Here is an 18,918-nt window from a genome sequence, read left to right as displayed (position 1 = left end):
TCGTCTCCGTGTCGTCACTGCTTTACTATAATGCTACCGCCCATGTATACTGTCTTATCAACTCATAGTTTGGATGGAAAGTCAACGAGTCGACGTCGAAGGAAAGTGGACACGACAGTACCCCTACAGTGTCTGTATTGAGTTATGGTAGTGCTCATTTACATTCCCGAACACATGCAGATATGTAAGGCGGGCAGAGGTGCGGAGAAAAGCGCGGACGAGAGGCGGTTGATCAGGTCGCCACGGATTGACAAAGATGGGCATGAAGAAGGGCTGATATACCGCATTGTGCATACAAGAGCGAACTTCGTCTGGCTACTTACGGAATTCGCATGAGAGGAATCTGAGTATCGACAATCCCAATGAACTCTTTGTACGCCTCGCCAAAAAGTCCCATCAGTTCTTCGGAATCCAAGGCAACCCTCGTGTCCATGAGGTTCTGGCACTTCTTTGACCACGATTGCACACTGTTGAACCACTTCTCCAGCAACTTCTCACAGCAGGAAAGGTAGATAGCTTGGGCCCTTCAACCTGCCATTCGTACAGAATGGATCGTTTCGAGACGGGCATATGCGAGACTCCATCGGCGTTGAGAAGCTTCCACCATCTTGTTTCCGACTGCGTCCTGCTCGGTGCCCAGTGAAGTAGTTCGTAAAGGAGTACCCATGCAAAAGACTCCAAATCGTCGATGGGCGTATGAGATGCTTGCCCGCCTGAGGCCCATTCCGTCAAAATGCGTAGTGAGAGGAAGGGTAAAGTACCCTGAGACATCGTAAGTAGAGCTCTTGTCACAACCTCGAAAGACAGGAACTGACGAAACGATGCGAAGATTGCTCGGCACTGCCCCATCTTTGAGCCCCATCACCATCGATGAGGAACGCGACGCAGTCCTGGCTTTGTATTACAGAAGTTAAACTAGGCCATTTCTTAGCGTCCATGTGCCATGCGTAAAGGTCGATCCAGAACTCACATATCAGGTATTCGTCGGGGTACGGGTTCGTCTAAAACAATGATGTTGCCATTACTGACATCACGATGGAGGTAACGACCTTGGGTGAACAAGGCACAATGCCTTGATTGGGGGAAGGAATGATATTGGCGTGCGCAAGGTAATAAGAGAAACTCACCCATCGCGGCATGCTGGAGAGCCCGCGCAAGTTTCTGAGGGCCCAAAGTCTCATCTAGCGGGTGTCCCATTGTTTCTATAACTAGATGACGATGGCATCGAACCTCAAAGGCTTGAGCCGTGGAGTCAGATATAAGAGTGGCCGTCCCCTCATCAGGTGGGTTCATAGCGTCTTCATTATTCTTGCGAAATTTGATAGGCCAGAATTCAGGGACATTCTTCGAAGTGTGAAATTGCTGTGCTTCATACCCAATCAAAATATCAGGGATGCCAATGTAGCCTTGAACAGATCTGAAAATATCCTCTTCCTTATCGCGGCCAGCGGGTTGATGGGAGCATTTTACGATAAAAGATTCGGGCAACTTGACATTCAGTGGCTTCGTCGCAGTGGGGTTGCACGCCTCCAAGTCGTCATAAGGGTTCAGTCGCGACCATGCGCGGAGGTTGACTTTCTCCAGTAGCTCCTTCGTAAATTCTGGGAGAAAACGACGGAGCCGGGATCGCGAAGGTCGTCCAAGCTCCTTGTCCAGCTTGACTGCGAAAACGCCCGTGCCCCGACCCCGGATGGCCTGCCGACGGCAAAGAACCTGGGTGATACGGTACTGGGCGTGATTGAGTGAGATATGGGAATGGGTCATGCAAGGGTCATACCCGGCTTGAGAGAGTGTCTCCCATTGCCATATACCAACGATAGTGGCAACAACTTCGCGAAAGCCGGCCTTGGTGGCGAGAGCCATGGGGGTGGTTGCTAATAATCCACCGCGGTGATACAGGCATACTCGAAACGAAAGATTGTCCTGGCAAAAGAGGAACATCGGGATGAAAATGCGATGTTCCGTCGCCGCGAAAAGGCATCGAGCATAAGTTCCGGCTTGAGCAACGAGGTCGCCCCAATGGCCTTCGACATCACCAACAATCAGCGTCTGGTACCAATATAGGCGAACATCAGTGCCAAGGATGCCATCGAGTGCTACGAAATCCGGTTTCAAAGGAGCTTCGCTGTCGATAGAGCCTCGCAAAACTCGGTCGTAGATGGCAAAACGAACATCTCTGAAATAGGATTTCTGGTATTGGCTGGGGCGCAGGGCCTTGAATTTATCGATAATCGTATTGAACAACTTCACCAGTGGTTCGTAGAATAATCGCTCGTGTCCTTTTCCGGCTTCTGGCCAATTTAGGAGCCCAAATTCATCGGCGCCGATGTTCGTCGTCCACTCCTTTCCTCGCAACCCATCGAATACCACCTTATCAATACCACCTGATGCTGGGAAGAACGCCTCTCGTACCCAGTTGCCCTCGAAAGTTGCATCTCGTAACTCGTGCGAGATGATCCCCTTAAGTTCATCTTGTTTTCGTTGCCTCGTTGCTTGATTCTCTGGAGGAGATCCTTCGTGCTCGTGTACGTCGAATATGCATTGGAATTGGTGCTTAATGGTGTGTGGCGCATGCGCCTCTCGTCGCAGGCTTCGATAGTTTTGAGACTGATACTTGCCATGGTGGTTACTGACAACGTTGAACTAGAGGCCTAAGGAGTCTATTCCACCCTTCTCCCATTCTTGTCTTTCTACACGCACTTCCATATCTCATGCCATTTGGCCAGTAGTCAATGATATTGCTTGATTTCAGTTACTCATCTACTCGCCTTCGTTTTTCTACCATACCCTTCCCTTTGCTTTCGTCTCAATGTCGTCACTGCTTTCCTATAATGCTACCGCCCATGTATACTATCTTATCAACTCATAGTTTGGATAGAAAGGGAAATGCGTGAACTTGTATCCTTGAACACTGGCCTTTCCTCGTACGCAACGCCCCGTACAGGCAGCCCGCGATTGAGTGAAGCATCAGTCGCCGCATTTTGGCTTCAGGCCTTTCATTTGATTCATAGTTGGGCCATGGTACGAATTTCGACGGAAGCTTCGGTGTGGTCGCGGGATGATCGCTGGTCTTGATACCAAAAATTAAACAGCGCGGCATTGCTTGATAAACCGTTATAAAAGAAAGGATATCTCCGTTTCGTCTAGTAGGGCCGGAAACACTTCTGAAAGTGGTGGAATTGGATGGCCAAGATAAATCTGCAAGCTTATATAGGGGATTGGTCATTCATATTCAGCGCTCAGTATCGAAGATTTGACCCGACTTGCCCACATGTTCGCTGATCAAGTGGGGGAGTAACTGAGAATCAGCGCGATTCTATCGGCGCTCAGCTGCGTCGTCGCTGGTTGATCCCCCCTCCTACGCAGGGAGGTAGCACCCCTTACTATGATACGCACACAATCCTTGTATGATCTCCACCTTCGCGCCTGGGACCCCACTCTCGAGCAGAGGGCCTACCCACGCGGGAATGCACCAAGTAAACCACTGCCACACCCAAATGTACTCAGCAATCTCCCACGTCTTCGACTGCTTCACGCCCATCCCGCCGGCGAGAGAAATCAACGTATCCTCGCAATGTATCGCCAGCGCCTGTAGGAGAAAGAAGCGCATGCTCCCGGCGAAATGCCCGAACTGCATGTATTCGGGCCAGGCGTGGATGAGTCCGGAAAAGAAGAACGCGAGGTAGAGCTGCGTGTATCTGGAGAGTTTGCCGTGTCGCGGGAGGTTAAGGAGGGTGTTGGCGACGAAGGCGCTGGGTGATGTTATGACCTACAGAGATCACACGCGTCAGCAAGTAAGCGTGATTCATGAATACGAACGCACCCTTCGAAGCATCTGGTGCCATGTTCGTCTAGAAATATGAGATGAATACACGAAAAAAAATGAGAAAAACGGGAAATGCACACCCCCAAAACTTGCGCAAAGTAATCGCGTTTCCTGGGTTCGAGAACAGTGGTGGAAGGTCATTGGGCATCCACCTCCCAGTAGCCAGCACCAACATTATCCAGATATGATGCGAGAGCTTGATCCCCATCCACGTCAACAGACCTTGCTGAAGGGCATAGACAGACCGCAAAGCCCACGTGCCTGCTACCCCAAGTTCATGGGCGGATTGCCACTGAGAGCATAGAGTCACAGTAACGTCCACGATGTTGAGGACGAGGAGGTTGAGGCCAAGGTACGCAAGCTGTTTCAGGGCAAAACGCAGCCTCGACGTATCAGTGGGGCGTGGAGGAATGCCATTCTTCGGTTCATTCACCCAACCAACGAGGCGCGGGCTCGTCATCAGCCGCAGCACCCATTTGACGCGTTCGTAAAGGGGAAGTTGGTCTGTATCTGTAACTTGATCGGCCAAACGCAGCTCCGAATGTGAGTCAGTCAGGACGAGGAAATCGAGCATCTGTAAAGTTAGTTGTGTGAGCGCACACGCCATGGCGTGTTCGGAGGGCGCGGTCCTGAGGGTGGTGATGTGGAGGAGGATGCCGGCAATTGGGACGAACATCGCGGCGCGCAGAGGTTGGGAGGTCATGAGGAGCCCAGAGAAGGAAAGTATGTACGGAGCTACCCATAGATAAGAAGGGATCGGGGAACGCGCAGATTCCATGGTGGGGAATGAGCGACGGGGCAAGTAGGGATAGTGGGTGATTGGTGGTCAAAAAAGAAATGTACGAGACTATCGTTCGCGTCCATTTATATGTTAGCCGAGTAGACCCTGCAATGGTACCTTTTCGTCGAATTACTTCCGTTGGCGAAGAAACTTTCCTGCTTTGGGGCCAACGTTCAAAGAGATCTGAACGTTGAAGGTGAACTCAGCCCCGATTATGGATCCCACTTCTCTACCTCAGCCGCGCACAACTCCTCCCAGTTCGCGTCCCACCCAAACTCTTCTAGCCACGGCTGTTCAACCCATCTAGCGATAGCATCTCTCGATACCTCAAACGTCGCGGCGTGTGATTGAAGAGTATTGACGATGGTCTTGCATTCGTGAAGAGACCGATTGTACGCCGGGAGCACCGAAGGAATGGAGACCACTGCAGCAGCATGCATAAATAAATAAGCCGGGAGGGGTGAAGGAAGGAAGCTGTCGGTGTGCGTACCAAACTTCTCGAGCGACCATGTAGTCCAGAGTGGCTGCTTCGCGGCCCATTGAAATCCCTTTGCCTTCGTCGCCTCGAAATAGAGTGCCTCCAAGCCGTCGATGATATTGTTCATCCTCCGAAAGTGCTTTTCCTATGCTATAGTGTTAGACGGGTAGATCACAAGCACTGCGTGTGTACACGGCGAGTGCATACCAAAGTAGCGATGATACTCTCGAGCTCTGTGATCTTGTTCTCCGCAAGCGCAAGTTTCTCGCCGACCAAATGATAGCGGGGCCGCCGATCTGGAGCGAGCGCGATCGAATTTCTTCGTCGCTGGGGCTTGAGTGCCTTCGTGCACACAGAGACTGATCCATCAACTCACTCAAGTTCGGTCCTAGCATCAACCAAGTGCTTCGCCGCCCTTACACCGTCGATCAGCACCAAATCATCCCAACTGTTCACTATGGCTTTGAACTCTAACAGATAGGCACGAGTTTTGCGATGGAATGTGGATTCTGTTGCTGATCGGGAGGGGGACGAGGGTGTTTGGAGATTAGACGAGTCTGTGAGGGCGTCGGAGCGTCGGGATTTTTTCTTGTTTGACGGCGATTGGGGGTTTGGCACTGGCGATGGTGATGGTGCAGACGGCCCACGAAAAGAGGCGAGTCGACTCATGATGCATTGATGAGTACCGACGGTAAGCTTTACAGATTACCAAGACACTGCGACACAGGGGTAGTGCCTTCATTGGGGAAACCTGTCTCTAGAATTCAAGAAACACTATATCGCAACCTTCTACAGTGGCAAGATTTACTGTTACGGACATTCTTCGCCTCCTAGTAAGTACTCATTCATCCCTAAGGAATGCTTGAATTGCATTCGTAATCTCCTAGGTCCAGGTCAAATCCAGCGTGTTGGCCAAACCTGAGGAGTACGCGGTCGCTGTTGTCTGATAATGTATCTACCAGCCATGTTTAGCGTTCAAACGTTCACAGATAGTAACATATGGTCTGCATCGCTCACATGGTTATCGTCACTGGTAGTGCGCCAGTAGTTAGACTTGAATGCCCTGCAGCCTATATAATACCTGGAGACTATGCATGCGTTCATGATCAGCCCACGGTATTGCAAGCAATAGGTCCACGCAGTGGCACGCACCAAGAGGATATTTACCGACGCTTGACGAAAGGACGGTCAAGCCATTGATAGGTAAATTATCGGCCGGCAGGTTTTCCTTGAAGTCATGTCAGATAATTAAATAGGATGCTAAGAGATAAACCCACTCGAACAATCCAATAGCTCCGTCCTTGTCGCTTAACTTTCTGGTAGACACCAGGGTTCCACCATTTGTCAGTGACGAACGTTGGGTCAGCCCAACGGTCCTGGACACGCAACGGTAAATGAAAATGGCCTCATCCCCAGGAAAATTGATACGTACATAGTAGCCATTGTAATCAACCGAGAAATCGACCCCCGAGTCACCCGGGACTTCATGTAGCTGAAATTGATCTAAGGTGAAACTGTTTGTATATTGGGCCTTGAACGTATAGGCAGAGTTCCCGTTGTTATTGAACATCTGCATGTCCTGTTCGAAGCTGATATTGTCTAGAACACCATCAACAATAACGTCAGTGTATTATTTGCAACCAGACTCACACTGAACCTGACCGTCGATCTGCGACTCCGGGCCGCGTGGTTGGTAAGTAGTCATTTGAAGGGAAGAACCAGGATGGTGGCCTGTCTGGTTGCGATCGACGAAGTAATATGAACAATACCCACTAGTAGGTCGAAGATATCGCGGAGCACTGTCCGAGGCCCTTACCATGGCGCCCCGATCTACAGCAACGATACCCCCCGCTGAAGTAAACTGGCCCGAGGTTTTACCCCTGCAGTCGGCACCCGTCGCATACGAGTACACATCCGTGTACCAGTTCAGATTGTACTTCTGGATAAGGGATGAATCACTGGTGGTGGTGACGTTGTATTTGGCGTCTGGGCTCCAAGCGAGCCATGTGATAGTGAAGATCAAGCAAGGAAGCATAGACCTGCCTCTTGAAACCAATCACGCCAGCCGGCGGCTCTAGATTGGATACATAAGCTCTGGTACTCCGCGTCGCAGACACGGCGCTATCGATGGACATTGCGGCTTGTTCAACAAGATCGACCGGAGATACTTGTAGTTGGAAGCCTTGGTTTGCCATCTTGCTATCTTTTTTAAGAGCACTTTGCATTAGGGGAAGGACCTGAGCCTCGCTGGGAATACTGTTGGAAGCAACGTTGACCATGCCATCAACCCTGTATCGCCACGAAGCGGTCAGCGCATGGGTACAGCTTAGGGCAGTACTTACATGTACACGAGGAGCGGTAAACCGTCGACTAGCCCAAGACTCGGGATGTCGATGGGGGTGTTGGTCGCACTTTGAATGGTCTCCAAGAGCGTCGATGTAGGCCCAAAGAAAATAAGAACCGTCTTGTCGGGTAACATTAAGGTAATATCGCTTTCGGAGAGGGTATAATCGTCGTCCTTGAGAGCAAGCGCCGCGAGACTCGATGTCCTCGTCGCGGGCTGCCGTCGCGCTTAGCCTGAGGTGAACATCGCTCTGCCTGAAACTACTTACGTTGGGAACTGAGTCACATTGCTCGACTTCAAAGTCGTCCTGCAAGGCCGTCACGAAGGCGTCGGAATAGGAACCCACAAGTGCGATTTGGGGTTTGGTACTGTCCGTCATCGTTGATTACGCTGCAGTGGTCCAGGTTGCTGATGATACAATTCTTGGAGACACGAGTTCAAATAGTGTCCTCGCAGTCGGCAAATTTGCAACTTCCATACACGTTCGCTTGAGCTATGGTCTGACCTGCCGCGAAGCCCAGCCGAAGCTTGAGCATGGTCGCGGAGGAATCACTGCCATATCCACAGTGCTATTACTGGAAATTAAAGATTCAAACATTTAAGTTTCGCGCCCTGAAGAACCCTGTGGGTGGTGATCTGAAGCTCGGGGTCTGGGTCATCATGGGGTCGGTCGGTCGTAGCTAAAAATGGCATCCCAGCGTCATTGGCGAAGACTTGTTCTGAAGACTTGTTCGTATGTTCGCGGAGCGACTGGGAGTCGATCTTCCAGAGCGGTTCTAACTTCATGGAAGTTAGAGCAAAAGGAAATTCGATTCAACAAACGCAGCACATGTAAGCACATGTGGCATGGGACCATGGGTGCTACTGGTGATCAGAAAGTTTGCTTAGCTACATGGAGTTCTTGACGCCGTCGAGCCACAGTCGTGGCAGAGTCCAAACTTGGGTCGCTCGCTGGGTATAATTGAAGTTGTAAGTACATGTTTCTTCTGTTGGTGAGCTTCGGAGTTTAAACGTTCACCATTTGGACTCAGTTAGAACTCGGACTCGACGACTGGGGACTTAAGCGTTTTTGCCCAATGAATTAGTGACATCCCAAAGAGTCAATCACCAGTTGTACCCGTAGGGTACGGTGCTAATGGACCTTCTGCGAACCCAGCACCCATCAACACTCGGATTTCGGAAGAGTCATCTCAGCCCATTGACGACACTGTTGCACGGATTCTGGCATTTCCATGCGTTCCACCCCTCTCCTCGTGTTATGTAGGTTCGACGCGGGGACGAGAGTTAACTTGGCAAGCCCCAGAACTTATACACTTGGCTGCGGAGACTGACTATGTGTGCTTCGAAGAACAGAGCAATGATAATCATCTTCTGGAACCCAGGCATCCTCGATTCCACTCCTGACTACTCCCGACTTCTGTGCCAGGAGGTCATGCACAATCTCTTGACATCCCAAGGAGCGAACATTGGCGAAGGCCGCCCCTCATCGGCCGACGTCCTCAGATCTGAGGGAATTTGGCTCTTGGGCAGAGAGGCTTCCGGCAATGGAGTCTCGTGGCTTGGCACCGAATTAAGAATTCGAAGAACTCTGTGTTATGAAGAGACTTCATCGATAGCTGATATAATGGTGTTGGAGTTCGCAGAGTATTCAACGGTTTCCCAGAGATGGGTATCCACTCCACTATGAATCAAGGCTCTGACTTCTATGCCTTCGTCAACTCAAGCTTAATGACGATCTTTGATAGAGGACGCAGGGCCGTCTCAATATTTAAACCAGTTCTTTAAGTACAAATCTCCAGTCAACGCAACCAGCCATCAGACAACAATGGCTGATCCGACTACCAAACTACAAATCTCCCTCATTGGGGCCCACTCCGACGGCTTTGTGAAGGCCCTACAAGCAAACAATTTTGACATCGAGCAATGTGGCTCGGTTTCCGATGTAAGCTGCTTATCACTATGCAATAATCACCCAAACTGACTGTAGTGTCTCAATCGAAGCGCAAGAAAAGCGCGGTGAATCTCTCGGTGCTTGCTCTTACCGGTGAGGAGCATACGCTCTCCGAAAGCGATATCGACAAGACGCTACGCGCTGGGACCGTGCTTGCTCTATTCGGACCAAGTCGCGCCCTCTTGGAGACTGTTCACAAAGCTACGAACACCCCCATTGACATTCCAAGCCTGGAGCTGGCCGATGGATTACCGCTCCTGGTATACAAGTCGGTGCTGCAACAACTATGTCTTTATTTTGTACTCATTCGTAACAACAGCGTGAATGGCGTGGTGCACGTTACTCCGAACAACGTTCCCAGTGAAGCCAAGGTCCAGGAGCTCGTGCGAAGCACTCTTGAGAAAGATGGCAAGGCTCCCCCAGAAGAGTCCTTTTCGGTGTCTACAGTGTCAGTCGATCCCCATGAACAAGCCGTAATGTCCATCTCTCGTGCCGTTTCCATGACAAAGACCTCGCGATGCCCCGTTTCCAATCTCGAACCGCCCTCCGGTGTGATTGGTTTCAAGAAGCAAGTTCTTATCTTCACCTTTTTTTTATTCGCGCTAACTAAGGCATTACAGGGGCACCATCGACAACACGGCCCACATCGAAATCACTTGGCTGGCATGGAACGCGGACGGCATCTACGACTTCTACACTAAGGATCCGCAATATATCCAGAAGTTTGACCTGAACTGGTACACCGATTTCTACGTGTACGCAACAGGTGCCGATTGTAGGGGTAAGACTGGCGACGAGTTCACTAAAGCAGGCGGCCTTGTGTACACCCTTGTTATCGACCGTGGTAACGTGCGACGTTCGTCAGACGGCGCCCCGCGATTCCTGGGGCCTACGAGTGGCTATTGTGGTTATTACTTCATTGACTGGAACCGGACGGGGAACTTTTCCCCAGGCTTCACGATGGATCTGCTGTCATATCAGCCTCGCGACCCTGCTTCGCAGAACGGGACAAGATACAATTGTCAGTGCTGACTCTGGACATCCCTATGTAGCGCTGAACGTTCCCCAGACTCCATCGACTTCCAGCAAGACATGCAGATGCTCAATGACAATGGTGATTCAAAGTACACGTTCAAGGCCCAGTACTCCAATGATTTCACTTTGGAAAAATTCCAGCAACACGCCATAGAGCTTGACTCGGGGGTCGATTTTTCTGTTGACTACAAGGATGGCTATGTGAGCACCGAGTTTGAACATACGTTCGGGATATTTTTTACTTACAATCGATGGCAGGACCACTGGGTCGATCCGCAATTATCTACCGACACTTGGTATTACCCTGGTATTACCCAGTGGGTCAACAGAGAAGGATATGAGCATTTCATCATCCGGGTGCGTCTTATCACTTATGATGCCGCCGATGATCTGACCATTCAATTATATATGAAGGAAGACATGCCAGCAGATGATTTGCCCATCAACGGCTTGACAGTCCTCTCATCGAGTGTTGGCAAGCATTGGTTCTGTATGTAACCCCTCTCACATTCCGAAGTGGAGGGATTAGAGAAACATATACGTTTCACAGCATCTGCGTACTCCACAGCGTGCAGGGCCTTCAAGTCTAATTGCTGGCGCACCACCAGTGATGGTCACAATGTGAGTACCGCTCCACAGATTATTTCGGGTCTTCGCCGTCCTCATCTTAGGCAGGTTGAGTTCCAAACCATCCCAATCACGTACGGGAATGGAAATGGGTGGCTCCGTACCTTGGATTTGACTTGGTCGTAAAGATGCGACCTCCGCAATCGTGTATACTCCCATCGTTTGCACCAGGCACTGTACCATAGCCTCCCCGAATATAAACATGTTGGAGCTGAGTCGCGATGGGCTTGGAGTCCCGGCGATGGAGGAATTTCCGAAGATCGAAATCGTGCCGCCGGCCGTGAGCCTGGCAGCTACGGATACATCCCAACATGCATCGTCGAACTGTGCCAAAATATATGTACGTGCATTCCACGCGGCCTATAAGTTAAGAGATTTAGGATTCTTCAATCAGGATTCAGTCCACATTCGGCGACTGATCATGGCGAGGAATTATATCAAGCATTAATGGGGTAGTGGTAACCTGGGTCGTTGCCAGTCGAATAATTCGACCCGCCGCGAGTTCGATTCTCGCTTAATGCAATAAGATGGGAGCCACATTTCGTTCGAGTTCTTAGTTTTTCAATCAATGTAAGATTTCGAGGCATATTTCATGGGTGCTTGCTTAACGTTTAACCTCGGCCTCGGTCTGAGTATTTCTTTAGAACACTTACTATGACCGGCGCATTACTTGACGCTGTAAGTAATAATTATTTTCTAGATTTTGATGACAGTGGTTGTTCTAACGATCTACAGCTCAAGTACTCTACCAGTTCACGCAAACCTCGTCGCAGGTCTAGTCTGCTCAGGTGCCCTTGATACCTGATTCTAGATAACGGTTCGCCCATCGTCAGTAATTCTGGTCCATGTATTGTAATGCAATGATTTGCCTCTTACACTCCAGAGCGCCTCAGTTCATCTACATAGATCCACGAGTCCTTGCAAACTCGAAGGGTGTGATTCATTCCGTTTCCCGACAAGTCTTGTCACCTTGTCGACATCCTGCTCAACCTTGTGCATTTCGTGATTACTTCATAGCCTGTTGCCATATTTACCGATTTTCCACCATCCGAAACGATCTGTCGAAGTGGAGCTACTTGACATTTTTACACACATATTCAACAGTGCCCCTGTTATTGTTTTCAAGAATATCCCGTTGAAAGTAAGCTGGAATGTTGAGCGCTATTGAGCCCCCATATTCACTGACCATTCTTGGTATATAAGAGCTCGAACGGGCACAGAGACTTGTGTTTCCATTTTCCAGGAACAACACAGTTCTCTAGGCAAACAGGGTCGCTAGGAATGATCGTGTGCAGACTGATGGCGGTAATCAACCGAGCATGTGACGAGTTTTCTCCTCCCACACATATTTGGGGCGCTATCATTGTCAGGCCGATAGCAGGCTCCAGCTTGTTCTTTTCTTTCTCATCAACCACCACCTTCTCCCCGTGCTGGTGAGGATCGCATCTCCCGGTACATTCGGATGCTTGTATAGGCCCAGTACCACCCACCCTCGTTTATCTTCGTTCTCTAAACTCTCGCTCTTTTTCCGTTTGTAAAATATCCGAAAAACCGAACCGTAATGGCGAAATCAAGTCATATTGCCATTGCCAGACAGAAACGTTCGATGCGCGAGGCGCGTCAGTTGAAGGAGATAATGGCGAGGCAGAGGACTGGCCTGATCCCAGGCGATGGTATAGTTCCTGGCGACGAAGCACCTGTGCGACCAGTGACTACCACCACCACGCCTAGGCCAATCCCACCGACGACTACACCTGTCCGGGTGGTCACAACCGCGACTACCACTACTCCCGTCGTACGAGTCACAGTTCGCCCGACGACTTCGCCCGCTGTAGTTGTGCCGCCCGCCAGCACCAGCTCTCCAGTCCCAGTAAGATCAACGACTCCTACAAGGGGACTGCCGTCCTCTACCTCACTGGTATGTGCTAGCTTTCGAGTAAAATGCACATTTCTTATTTAACTGCCAACAGGTTCCTACTTCACAGGCTGCTACGTCTTCCAAGCCCAAAGCCCGCGCGACAAATACTGTCCCAAGCGCGAGCATCTCTGCTTCTGCATCAGCTTTACCTAGCGAGTCTGGATCCACCAGCACGGGAGCTCTTGCAGGTGGTGTAATCGGGGGTATCGCATTGCTAGCTCTCCTTTCGTTTGGTATCGTCTACTACATGGTGCAGTGTTCCGTGTCAGATTCCCGCTAAAAAGAATCACTGATGATATATCCACAGCGCCGATTCCAGAAAAGAAAGCAGACCATCGCCTTCGAAGCTTCTTCGTTTAGACGCTCTGCTATCCTTCTCGACGACTCGAAGTCGGAGACCAAGTCGAATGGCGGTGCCTCGTCTTCTCCAATGCAGGAGAAATATATCTCGCACACCGATCACGCTTTTGCGCCGCAATTCCAATTCCCCACGAATGCCACGAAAGCCAGCGTGTATGGTGACACTGGCTATGATCAACAAGGGTATCTGCGTGGTCAAGAGAACAATGTCAGGCTTGACACTGCGCTCCCACCACCACCTGTTGCGACATCGGCTTCGCCGTGGGGGACAGCTGCTCTTGTCTCGGCAGCAGCATACGGGAACTCAGCCTATGGAATGAACTCCGCTCCATCGCCATATTCGCCATACTCCCAGAAACATACTCAGCCGGATCAACAGCCTCCCCCCTCCCCTATGTCTGCAATTTCGTATCTCCCAAATCCATATGCAGACAACGACCGGGACAACATGCAGGCCACCCAGACATTGTCTCGCCAGCCTTCCCCGCCCTCCACCGTCATGGTACGTGAACGTGAACAGCCACCTCCTTCTCCTGTTTACGGAATGCACGGTCAATACGTCGACCTGACGCGCGGCCCCCCGATTCCTCCTCCCACCATGAGCAAACCCCCAACGATCCGTCGGAAATTCTTTGTCCAAAACCCCACTCCCGAACCCGAGGAAACCCCTTCCCCCTCTCAGCCATCATCACAGCCCCGGAATAACGCACAGCAGGCAGTCGCGACGGACAGGAAACGTCCCGACACTGTGTATTCCACGATCTACAACCCTGAAGATGCGTATGGCGGATTTTGACCCTGATCACGATTTTGGTTATCGTCAGTCCTAGGAATGTAGGAATGTGTAAATTTCACTCTTCGCCAACCTCGTCTTGGATGCGTAGGTGGCAAGCTGGCCAAGTTTATGTTGTACTTCTTACATGCCGCTTTCTATGCCCCCGCGCCTTTTGACGGATGTATACGAGGCTATCTTTATTGTTATTATTCCTTTTTCTTCTTCCCAATACTCAATCGCCCCTATCCCGCTTCAGTACATATCTTGTTTCGATGCGCGGCATATACCTTTTCATACACCGCGGCTAGTGGGTATGTCGATCATATAATACCCTAGTTTTTCAAAGGGTGTCTTTTGGCTTTTTGCTTATACGTAGAATCGGGTAGGTTAACGTTAACCCTTGTCAAGATTATACCAACTACACAATGAGAACCTGAATGAGCGTAAAGCTACAGTGGCCGAATTTCGTGCTAGTATCAACGCGATATTATACTATGACTAGACATACAGTGGGGGCTGGAGACTGAGTGGGTGAGGAGAGCCCACAAGGGGGCAGGTTTTTTTTTTTTCTAAACTCAATGATGGTTTATTTGCGGACACTGCACCTTCGGTGCCGGATTTCCGAAGATACCATCCAACTGTGTTTGGATGGGATGGTCAAAACAACCCTAGTCCATGTTCAGCGTATGAAAAAAGACGGGAGAAAGAGATCAAACGTACTCTGAGGCTTGGCGAAGCTGCCGCCCACTGTCACCTTTTTGCCTTGAAGAGGTGGGGTTAAAATTAGTTTGTGAGAGCCAAGATCGATGATTCCGAAAAATACCTCATGCCGCACGCTGGCTTGCTTCTTTTCTGTTACGCGAGATTCAGCACACGGGCGGCACCGTGTTGTCTGGAAAACTCACCGACTGAACGATGTGGAACCTGCGCAGAAGCTTGAACTCCTGCCGCAACTCTGCGTCGTCCGATTCGACGTCGATCTGCTCGATATCTTCGGTGCCGCTCACAGCTTGTATCTGCTGGCTAGATACACGGATTATTGTACCGCAATTACAGCTATCAAGCCAAGGAGCAAGACATAAGCATGGTGGCATTGTGATCAATGAGATATACTATTTTGGTCATACTCACCGTGTTGGGGCACCAATATCATTTCCGGAGGAGTCGCAGGGTTGTTGACAGCTTGGGCAGACCCGTTCGGAACGTTTGGTGCACAGTATTATGTTTACGCAGATGGTAGCCTCCGGTTTGATGAGGTCGTGCCAAGTGGTTTCGCTGACGATGGCATGCGTTTCTTCATGTACCAGCTCGAACGCGCCGCGAGCGATAAGAGCACCCCCCGCCCCGTGCCTTAGATGAGTTTTCAAAGCGAAGCGGAACGACTGCGGGTGATCAAATTTAGCTAAATGAAAAGAACCACAGAACGAGGTTACTTACCTCCCAGGTGGAGAAAATCCCGAACGGGAAGCGCATGCGATGTAGAGAAGCGTCTACCAGCCATACGGTTGGCCCGCTGAGGAGCTTGTGGATATCCTCCAGCTGCGTAAATCTGCGGATCATGATGTCTTCAATGCGACCTGTTGATACCCTATAATGGGATAATGCGGTTATAAGTGGAGCACATATAGCTATGGCTAATTTCCGGGCGCTTACAGTAGAATCGACGAAAGCAACATGCCAAGAGACTGTCTCTGGTGAGACAGCTCGGCCTTCAGCTTCGCGACTTGCTTTCTTTTGAGAGCTGCCCAGCATAATCGCTTCCAGATAGAAACGAAACGATTCCCCGTGGAGGATTCAGAGAGATATTTGTTGTATTCCTCCGTTTTCTTGGTGAATGACGTTAGTAGGTCGAAGCATCGTTGTATGACCTCTTGGATATCCGAGGAAAATGGTGGAGCGAGTTGACAGACGCTATCGATAGAGGAAGAATCCAGTAGTCGTTGGGGGACTATGGGGAGATCGTTTTCAGCTTCACTGGCTAACGCAACGCGCTCGACGTTGGAGAAAAGTATGCGAAGCGAGGCGAGCTCTTTCTGTAGTTCTTGGTATTCCGCAGGTGCGTAACGGCTGTCGCGTATAACTCTCGTAGCTTTAGTGGCTAGTGAGATTATGGCGACAACATCGCCCATATTGATGAAAGAGGCCATACCGTCTGCGACTGGTGGAGAAAGCGAAGGTGATGGGGACAGTTTTGTAAGGGAGGTCCTTTTAGCCTGAGCCATGATACTGGTCCTAGCCGCCACTCCATGAATAGACGCAGACCGATCGAGGTAGCGGTGCAGCCACTTAATGGCAGAGCGCATCGATAAAGAGGATTAGACCGGATAGGTCGAATTTTGCTATGTTTTCCATGATAGAACCCGAGGAATCCGGACGAAATGGATGCGCAGCGTATCCTATCACCACATAAAATAACATATGCATCAGCCGCCATGGACCCGTCACGAAATGAATCGCAGACATTCATGCATATACAGCCAAGTAAACATTTAGTGCGCAGTCTCCAAGTCTCGCTACACTCAGATCAGTATACAGCATCCGGTCCATTCGAAGGACGCACCATAGAAGATAAACTACGCTCACTCTGAGTCGTGACTGTCGGGCAGCACTGACAGAAAAGGCGATTCTTGAAACAGTACGTTCTCCACTCTAGCCAGTCTTCAACGGCCATCAAATCCTCAGCCACACTATCCTCTATTTCCTCCGTATTTGCGTGCATAAACGCTGAAACAATACACCGCACCTTATAGGCAAATGTACAATGCCATACATAGAGATCACATCAAGAAAGGTCAGTAATGAAGTTACCCCTCGATGCAGTGGTTGGAGAAGGCGCATACCTGTTTACTAGACAAAACAGCTTCCCTAGCACAACAGCAGTTATTTGAAATAAAAGCAAGGATCGGTTGTGCTAAAGCGGTTGAAACGTTAGCTACTGTCATACTTAGCGGTAAATTGATCGATTCTCACGCGAGCACGTGAGGACCCAACGAACATTTTCTGACACTCTGACAATGACATTGACATGGCCAACTGGCTCACCCGCTCAAGCATATTGAGTGGCCTCTGGTTTTAAATAGTAGATAAATCATGAGAATAGTACTACTGTATCACTGAGTGTAAATAGGCACACATGACCCGTCTCGATTCCTGCGAGAAGGGAGTACGTACTAACCGTAAACAGCACAATACGCTCAAACAAGAGCGAACGTATATACGCATATGTACGAAGGATAATATGTACACTAAACGCAGTCGAGGCGAAGACAACAACACATCAAGTGACATGGTTTGGTATATAGAAATGTTGCCAGCGGAAATGGGGATAAGCGCGTACACAGGGTGATATGCCAGGGGGAAGGGGGGATAATTCAGATTGGAAGGTGCCGCTGTGTAAATTTGAGGTCGTCAAGCCATTTTCGGAGGGTTGGATCAAATGCCTCCGTATACATCTTCGTCGTCAACTCTGGATATCACCCTGGAATCTCGGGGAGCGCCAGTACGAGTGGTAGCGCGAGCTGCAGGAACAGCCAAGCCACCGTTGTAGGGGTTACTCGAGGGGACTGGATCTTGAGCATAGGGATGGGGAGGCGTATAACCGCTATGGCCATGATCAGACACATTATTGGCATAGTTCTGCGTGTAGCCGTTGTTGTAGCCGTTGTTATACCCGCCATTGTATCCTTGTCCCTGCTGAGCGTAATCTTGTGCGCCATACCCGTAATTGTCGTAGTTTGCGTAAGTGCCTTGAGGAACAGGGGATGGGGCAACGTTCTGATTGTCGAGTTTACGCTGGATCATGCTGGGCGGGCGAGGATTGAAGGTGTCGTAGTTGTCGCCCTTGGAAGCGCCGTCATCAAGAAGAACAGCAGAGCGGCGGAAAGTGACCGAATCGAATTGATCGTCGTCATAAGATCGCCTGCGTAAACGTCGCTGCACCGAGCGTCAGCACATCCTCATAACAAAGGCGAGAAGATTACTGACCATAAGGAACATGACCAAAACAACAAGCAGGCCTATACCAACGAGGCCTCCTGCAATGCCTCCGACAATCGCACCAGTATTGAGGGCACCCGAAGCTTCTGGGGTGACGGAAGAAGTCGCACTGGAAATACTAGCGGTGTTCACAAAGGTGGTTCGCGGAAGAGTACTGAAGCTGCTTGTCTGGCGGGTAGCTGGCGAAGCAAGAGGCAATGTCGTCTGTGAGGATTGATATTAGGAATATGTAGGATTGTATAAACAGACTACGCACAATGCCAGTGGTCGAAGAGCTGACCGTGGTAGAAGAAACGCTGCTGCTGCTGGATTCGGTGGTCTCGACGCTGCTGGAGGAAGTCGTCGTTGATGCGGACGTCGCAGTCGTTGAGGGTGTAGTCACATTTGGAGTGGTGGTAGAAGATGGTCTGGCTCTGGAAGATTCCTGGTTGTTGTTGTTATTGTTTGCTGGGGGTGTGGGGGTAGGGGTGACGCGAGAAGACGGGGGTATAGCTGTTAAGGGATGTGTAAGCCAGTCATACGAACATCAGATACAATTCGACGTTACTTACAGCTTGGTGGGGGAGGCGCAGGTGCCGGCGGCGTCGGGGTCGGAGAAGGTTCTTCAGGGGGATTAGTTGGCGGCGAGCTGCTCACTGGGAGAGCGGGGGTGCTAGATTCTTGTCGAGCTAGAAGGCGATTGTGCGAGGCACGCTTCTTGGTGAAATCTTGATGATACGCCATTGCACTAGGCTAGCATATGGTCCCGCTAAGGCGTAAATTTCAAAAAGAATGTGAGTCTAAACGAATGTAATGTCTCCTGGATGAGGAGGACGAGGAGGAGCAGA

The 18,918-nt window shown here is 50.3% G+C and overlaps 7 protein-coding genes and 1 non-coding gene across 8 annotated transcripts; 3 read left to right on the top strand and 5 right to left on the bottom strand.

The window, feature by feature from the left end:
• Window positions 1–319: 319 nt before the first annotated feature.
• On the bottom strand, window positions 320–4,604 carry PC9H_006811 (uncharacterized protein; the record flags this gene model as incomplete). Its single annotated transcript, XM_036776351.1, has 9 exons — window positions 320–467; window positions 545–762; window positions 816–894; window positions 971–1,072; window positions 1,124–2,643; window positions 2,701–2,708; window positions 3,397–3,769; window positions 3,824–3,851; window positions 3,907–4,604. 9 exons carry the CDS (start codon window positions 4,602–4,604, stop codon window positions 320–322), a joined length of 3,174 nt encoding a protein of 1,057 aa, XP_036632370.1.
• A 215-nt stretch (window positions 4,605–4,819) lies between these two features.
• On the bottom strand, window positions 4,820–5,754 carry PC9H_006810 (uncharacterized protein; the record flags this gene model as incomplete). Its single annotated transcript, XM_036776350.1, has 4 exons — window positions 4,820–5,031; window positions 5,098–5,230; window positions 5,293–5,404; window positions 5,462–5,754. The coding sequence occupies 4 exons, from the start codon at window positions 5,752–5,754 to the stop codon at window positions 4,820–4,822; spliced, it is 750 nt and encodes a 249-aa protein (XP_036632369.1).
• Window positions 5,755–6,060: 306 nt separating this feature from the next.
• On the bottom strand, window positions 6,061–7,808 carry PC9H_006809 (uncharacterized protein; the record flags this gene model as incomplete). The annotated part of the gene is made up of 9 exons (XM_036776349.1): window positions 6,061–6,155; window positions 6,238–6,313; window positions 6,363–6,461; window positions 6,518–6,684; window positions 6,736–6,820; window positions 6,902–7,024; window positions 7,125–7,374; window positions 7,428–7,645; window positions 7,698–7,808. The coding sequence occupies 9 exons, from the start codon at window positions 7,806–7,808 to the stop codon at window positions 6,061–6,063; spliced, it is 1,224 nt and encodes a 407-aa protein (XP_036632368.1).
• A 1,446-nt stretch (window positions 7,809–9,254) lies between these two features.
• PC9H_006808 (uncharacterized protein) lies at window positions 9,255–11,168 on the top strand (the record flags this gene model as incomplete). Its single annotated transcript, XM_036776348.1, has 9 exons — window positions 9,255–9,371; window positions 9,431–9,648; window positions 9,700–9,948; window positions 10,001–10,401; window positions 10,450–10,616; window positions 10,674–10,772; window positions 10,830–10,905; window positions 10,966–11,036; window positions 11,091–11,168. 9 exons carry the CDS (start codon window positions 9,255–9,257, stop codon window positions 11,166–11,168), a joined length of 1,476 nt encoding a protein of 491 aa, XP_036632367.1.
• A 315-nt stretch (window positions 11,169–11,483) lies between these two features.
• On the top strand, window positions 11,484–11,564 carry PC9H_006807. Its single transcript has one exon. It is a non-coding gene; the product is annotated as a tRNA-Gly (tRNA).
• A 1,039-nt stretch (window positions 11,565–12,603) lies between these two features.
• PC9H_006806 (uncharacterized protein) lies at window positions 12,604–14,116 on the top strand (the record flags this gene model as incomplete). Its single annotated transcript, XM_036776347.1, has 3 exons — window positions 12,604–12,960; window positions 13,013–13,210; window positions 13,268–14,116. 3 exons carry the CDS (start codon window positions 12,604–12,606, stop codon window positions 14,114–14,116), a joined length of 1,404 nt encoding a protein of 467 aa, XP_036632366.1.
• Window positions 14,117–14,774: 658 nt separating this feature from the next.
• PC9H_006805 (uncharacterized protein) lies at window positions 14,775–16,317 on the bottom strand (the record flags this gene model as incomplete). The annotated part of the gene is made up of 5 exons (XM_036776346.1): window positions 14,775–14,942; window positions 15,001–15,118; window positions 15,227–15,477; window positions 15,533–15,683; window positions 15,749–16,317. The coding sequence occupies 5 exons, from the start codon at window positions 16,315–16,317 to the stop codon at window positions 14,775–14,777; spliced, it is 1,257 nt and encodes a 418-aa protein (XP_036632365.1).
• Window positions 16,318–17,527: 1,210 nt separating this feature from the next.
• Window positions 17,528–18,814, bottom strand: PC9H_006804 (uncharacterized protein; the record flags this gene model as incomplete). Its single annotated transcript, XM_036776345.1, has 4 exons — window positions 17,528–18,028; window positions 18,080–18,295; window positions 18,348–18,583; window positions 18,643–18,814. 4 exons carry the CDS (start codon window positions 18,812–18,814, stop codon window positions 17,528–17,530), a joined length of 1,125 nt encoding a protein of 374 aa, XP_036632364.1.
• Window positions 18,815–18,918: the final 104 nt, after the last annotated feature.

The sequence above is a fragment of the Pleurotus ostreatus genome, assembly GCF_014466165.1.
Source record: "Pleurotus ostreatus strain PC9 chromosome Unknown scaffold_4, whole genome shotgun sequence".
In the NCBI taxonomy this organism is placed as follows: domain Eukaryota; kingdom Fungi; phylum Basidiomycota; class Agaricomycetes; order Agaricales; family Pleurotaceae; genus Pleurotus; species Pleurotus ostreatus.
This window is presented reverse-complemented; position numbering and strand designations above follow the sequence as displayed.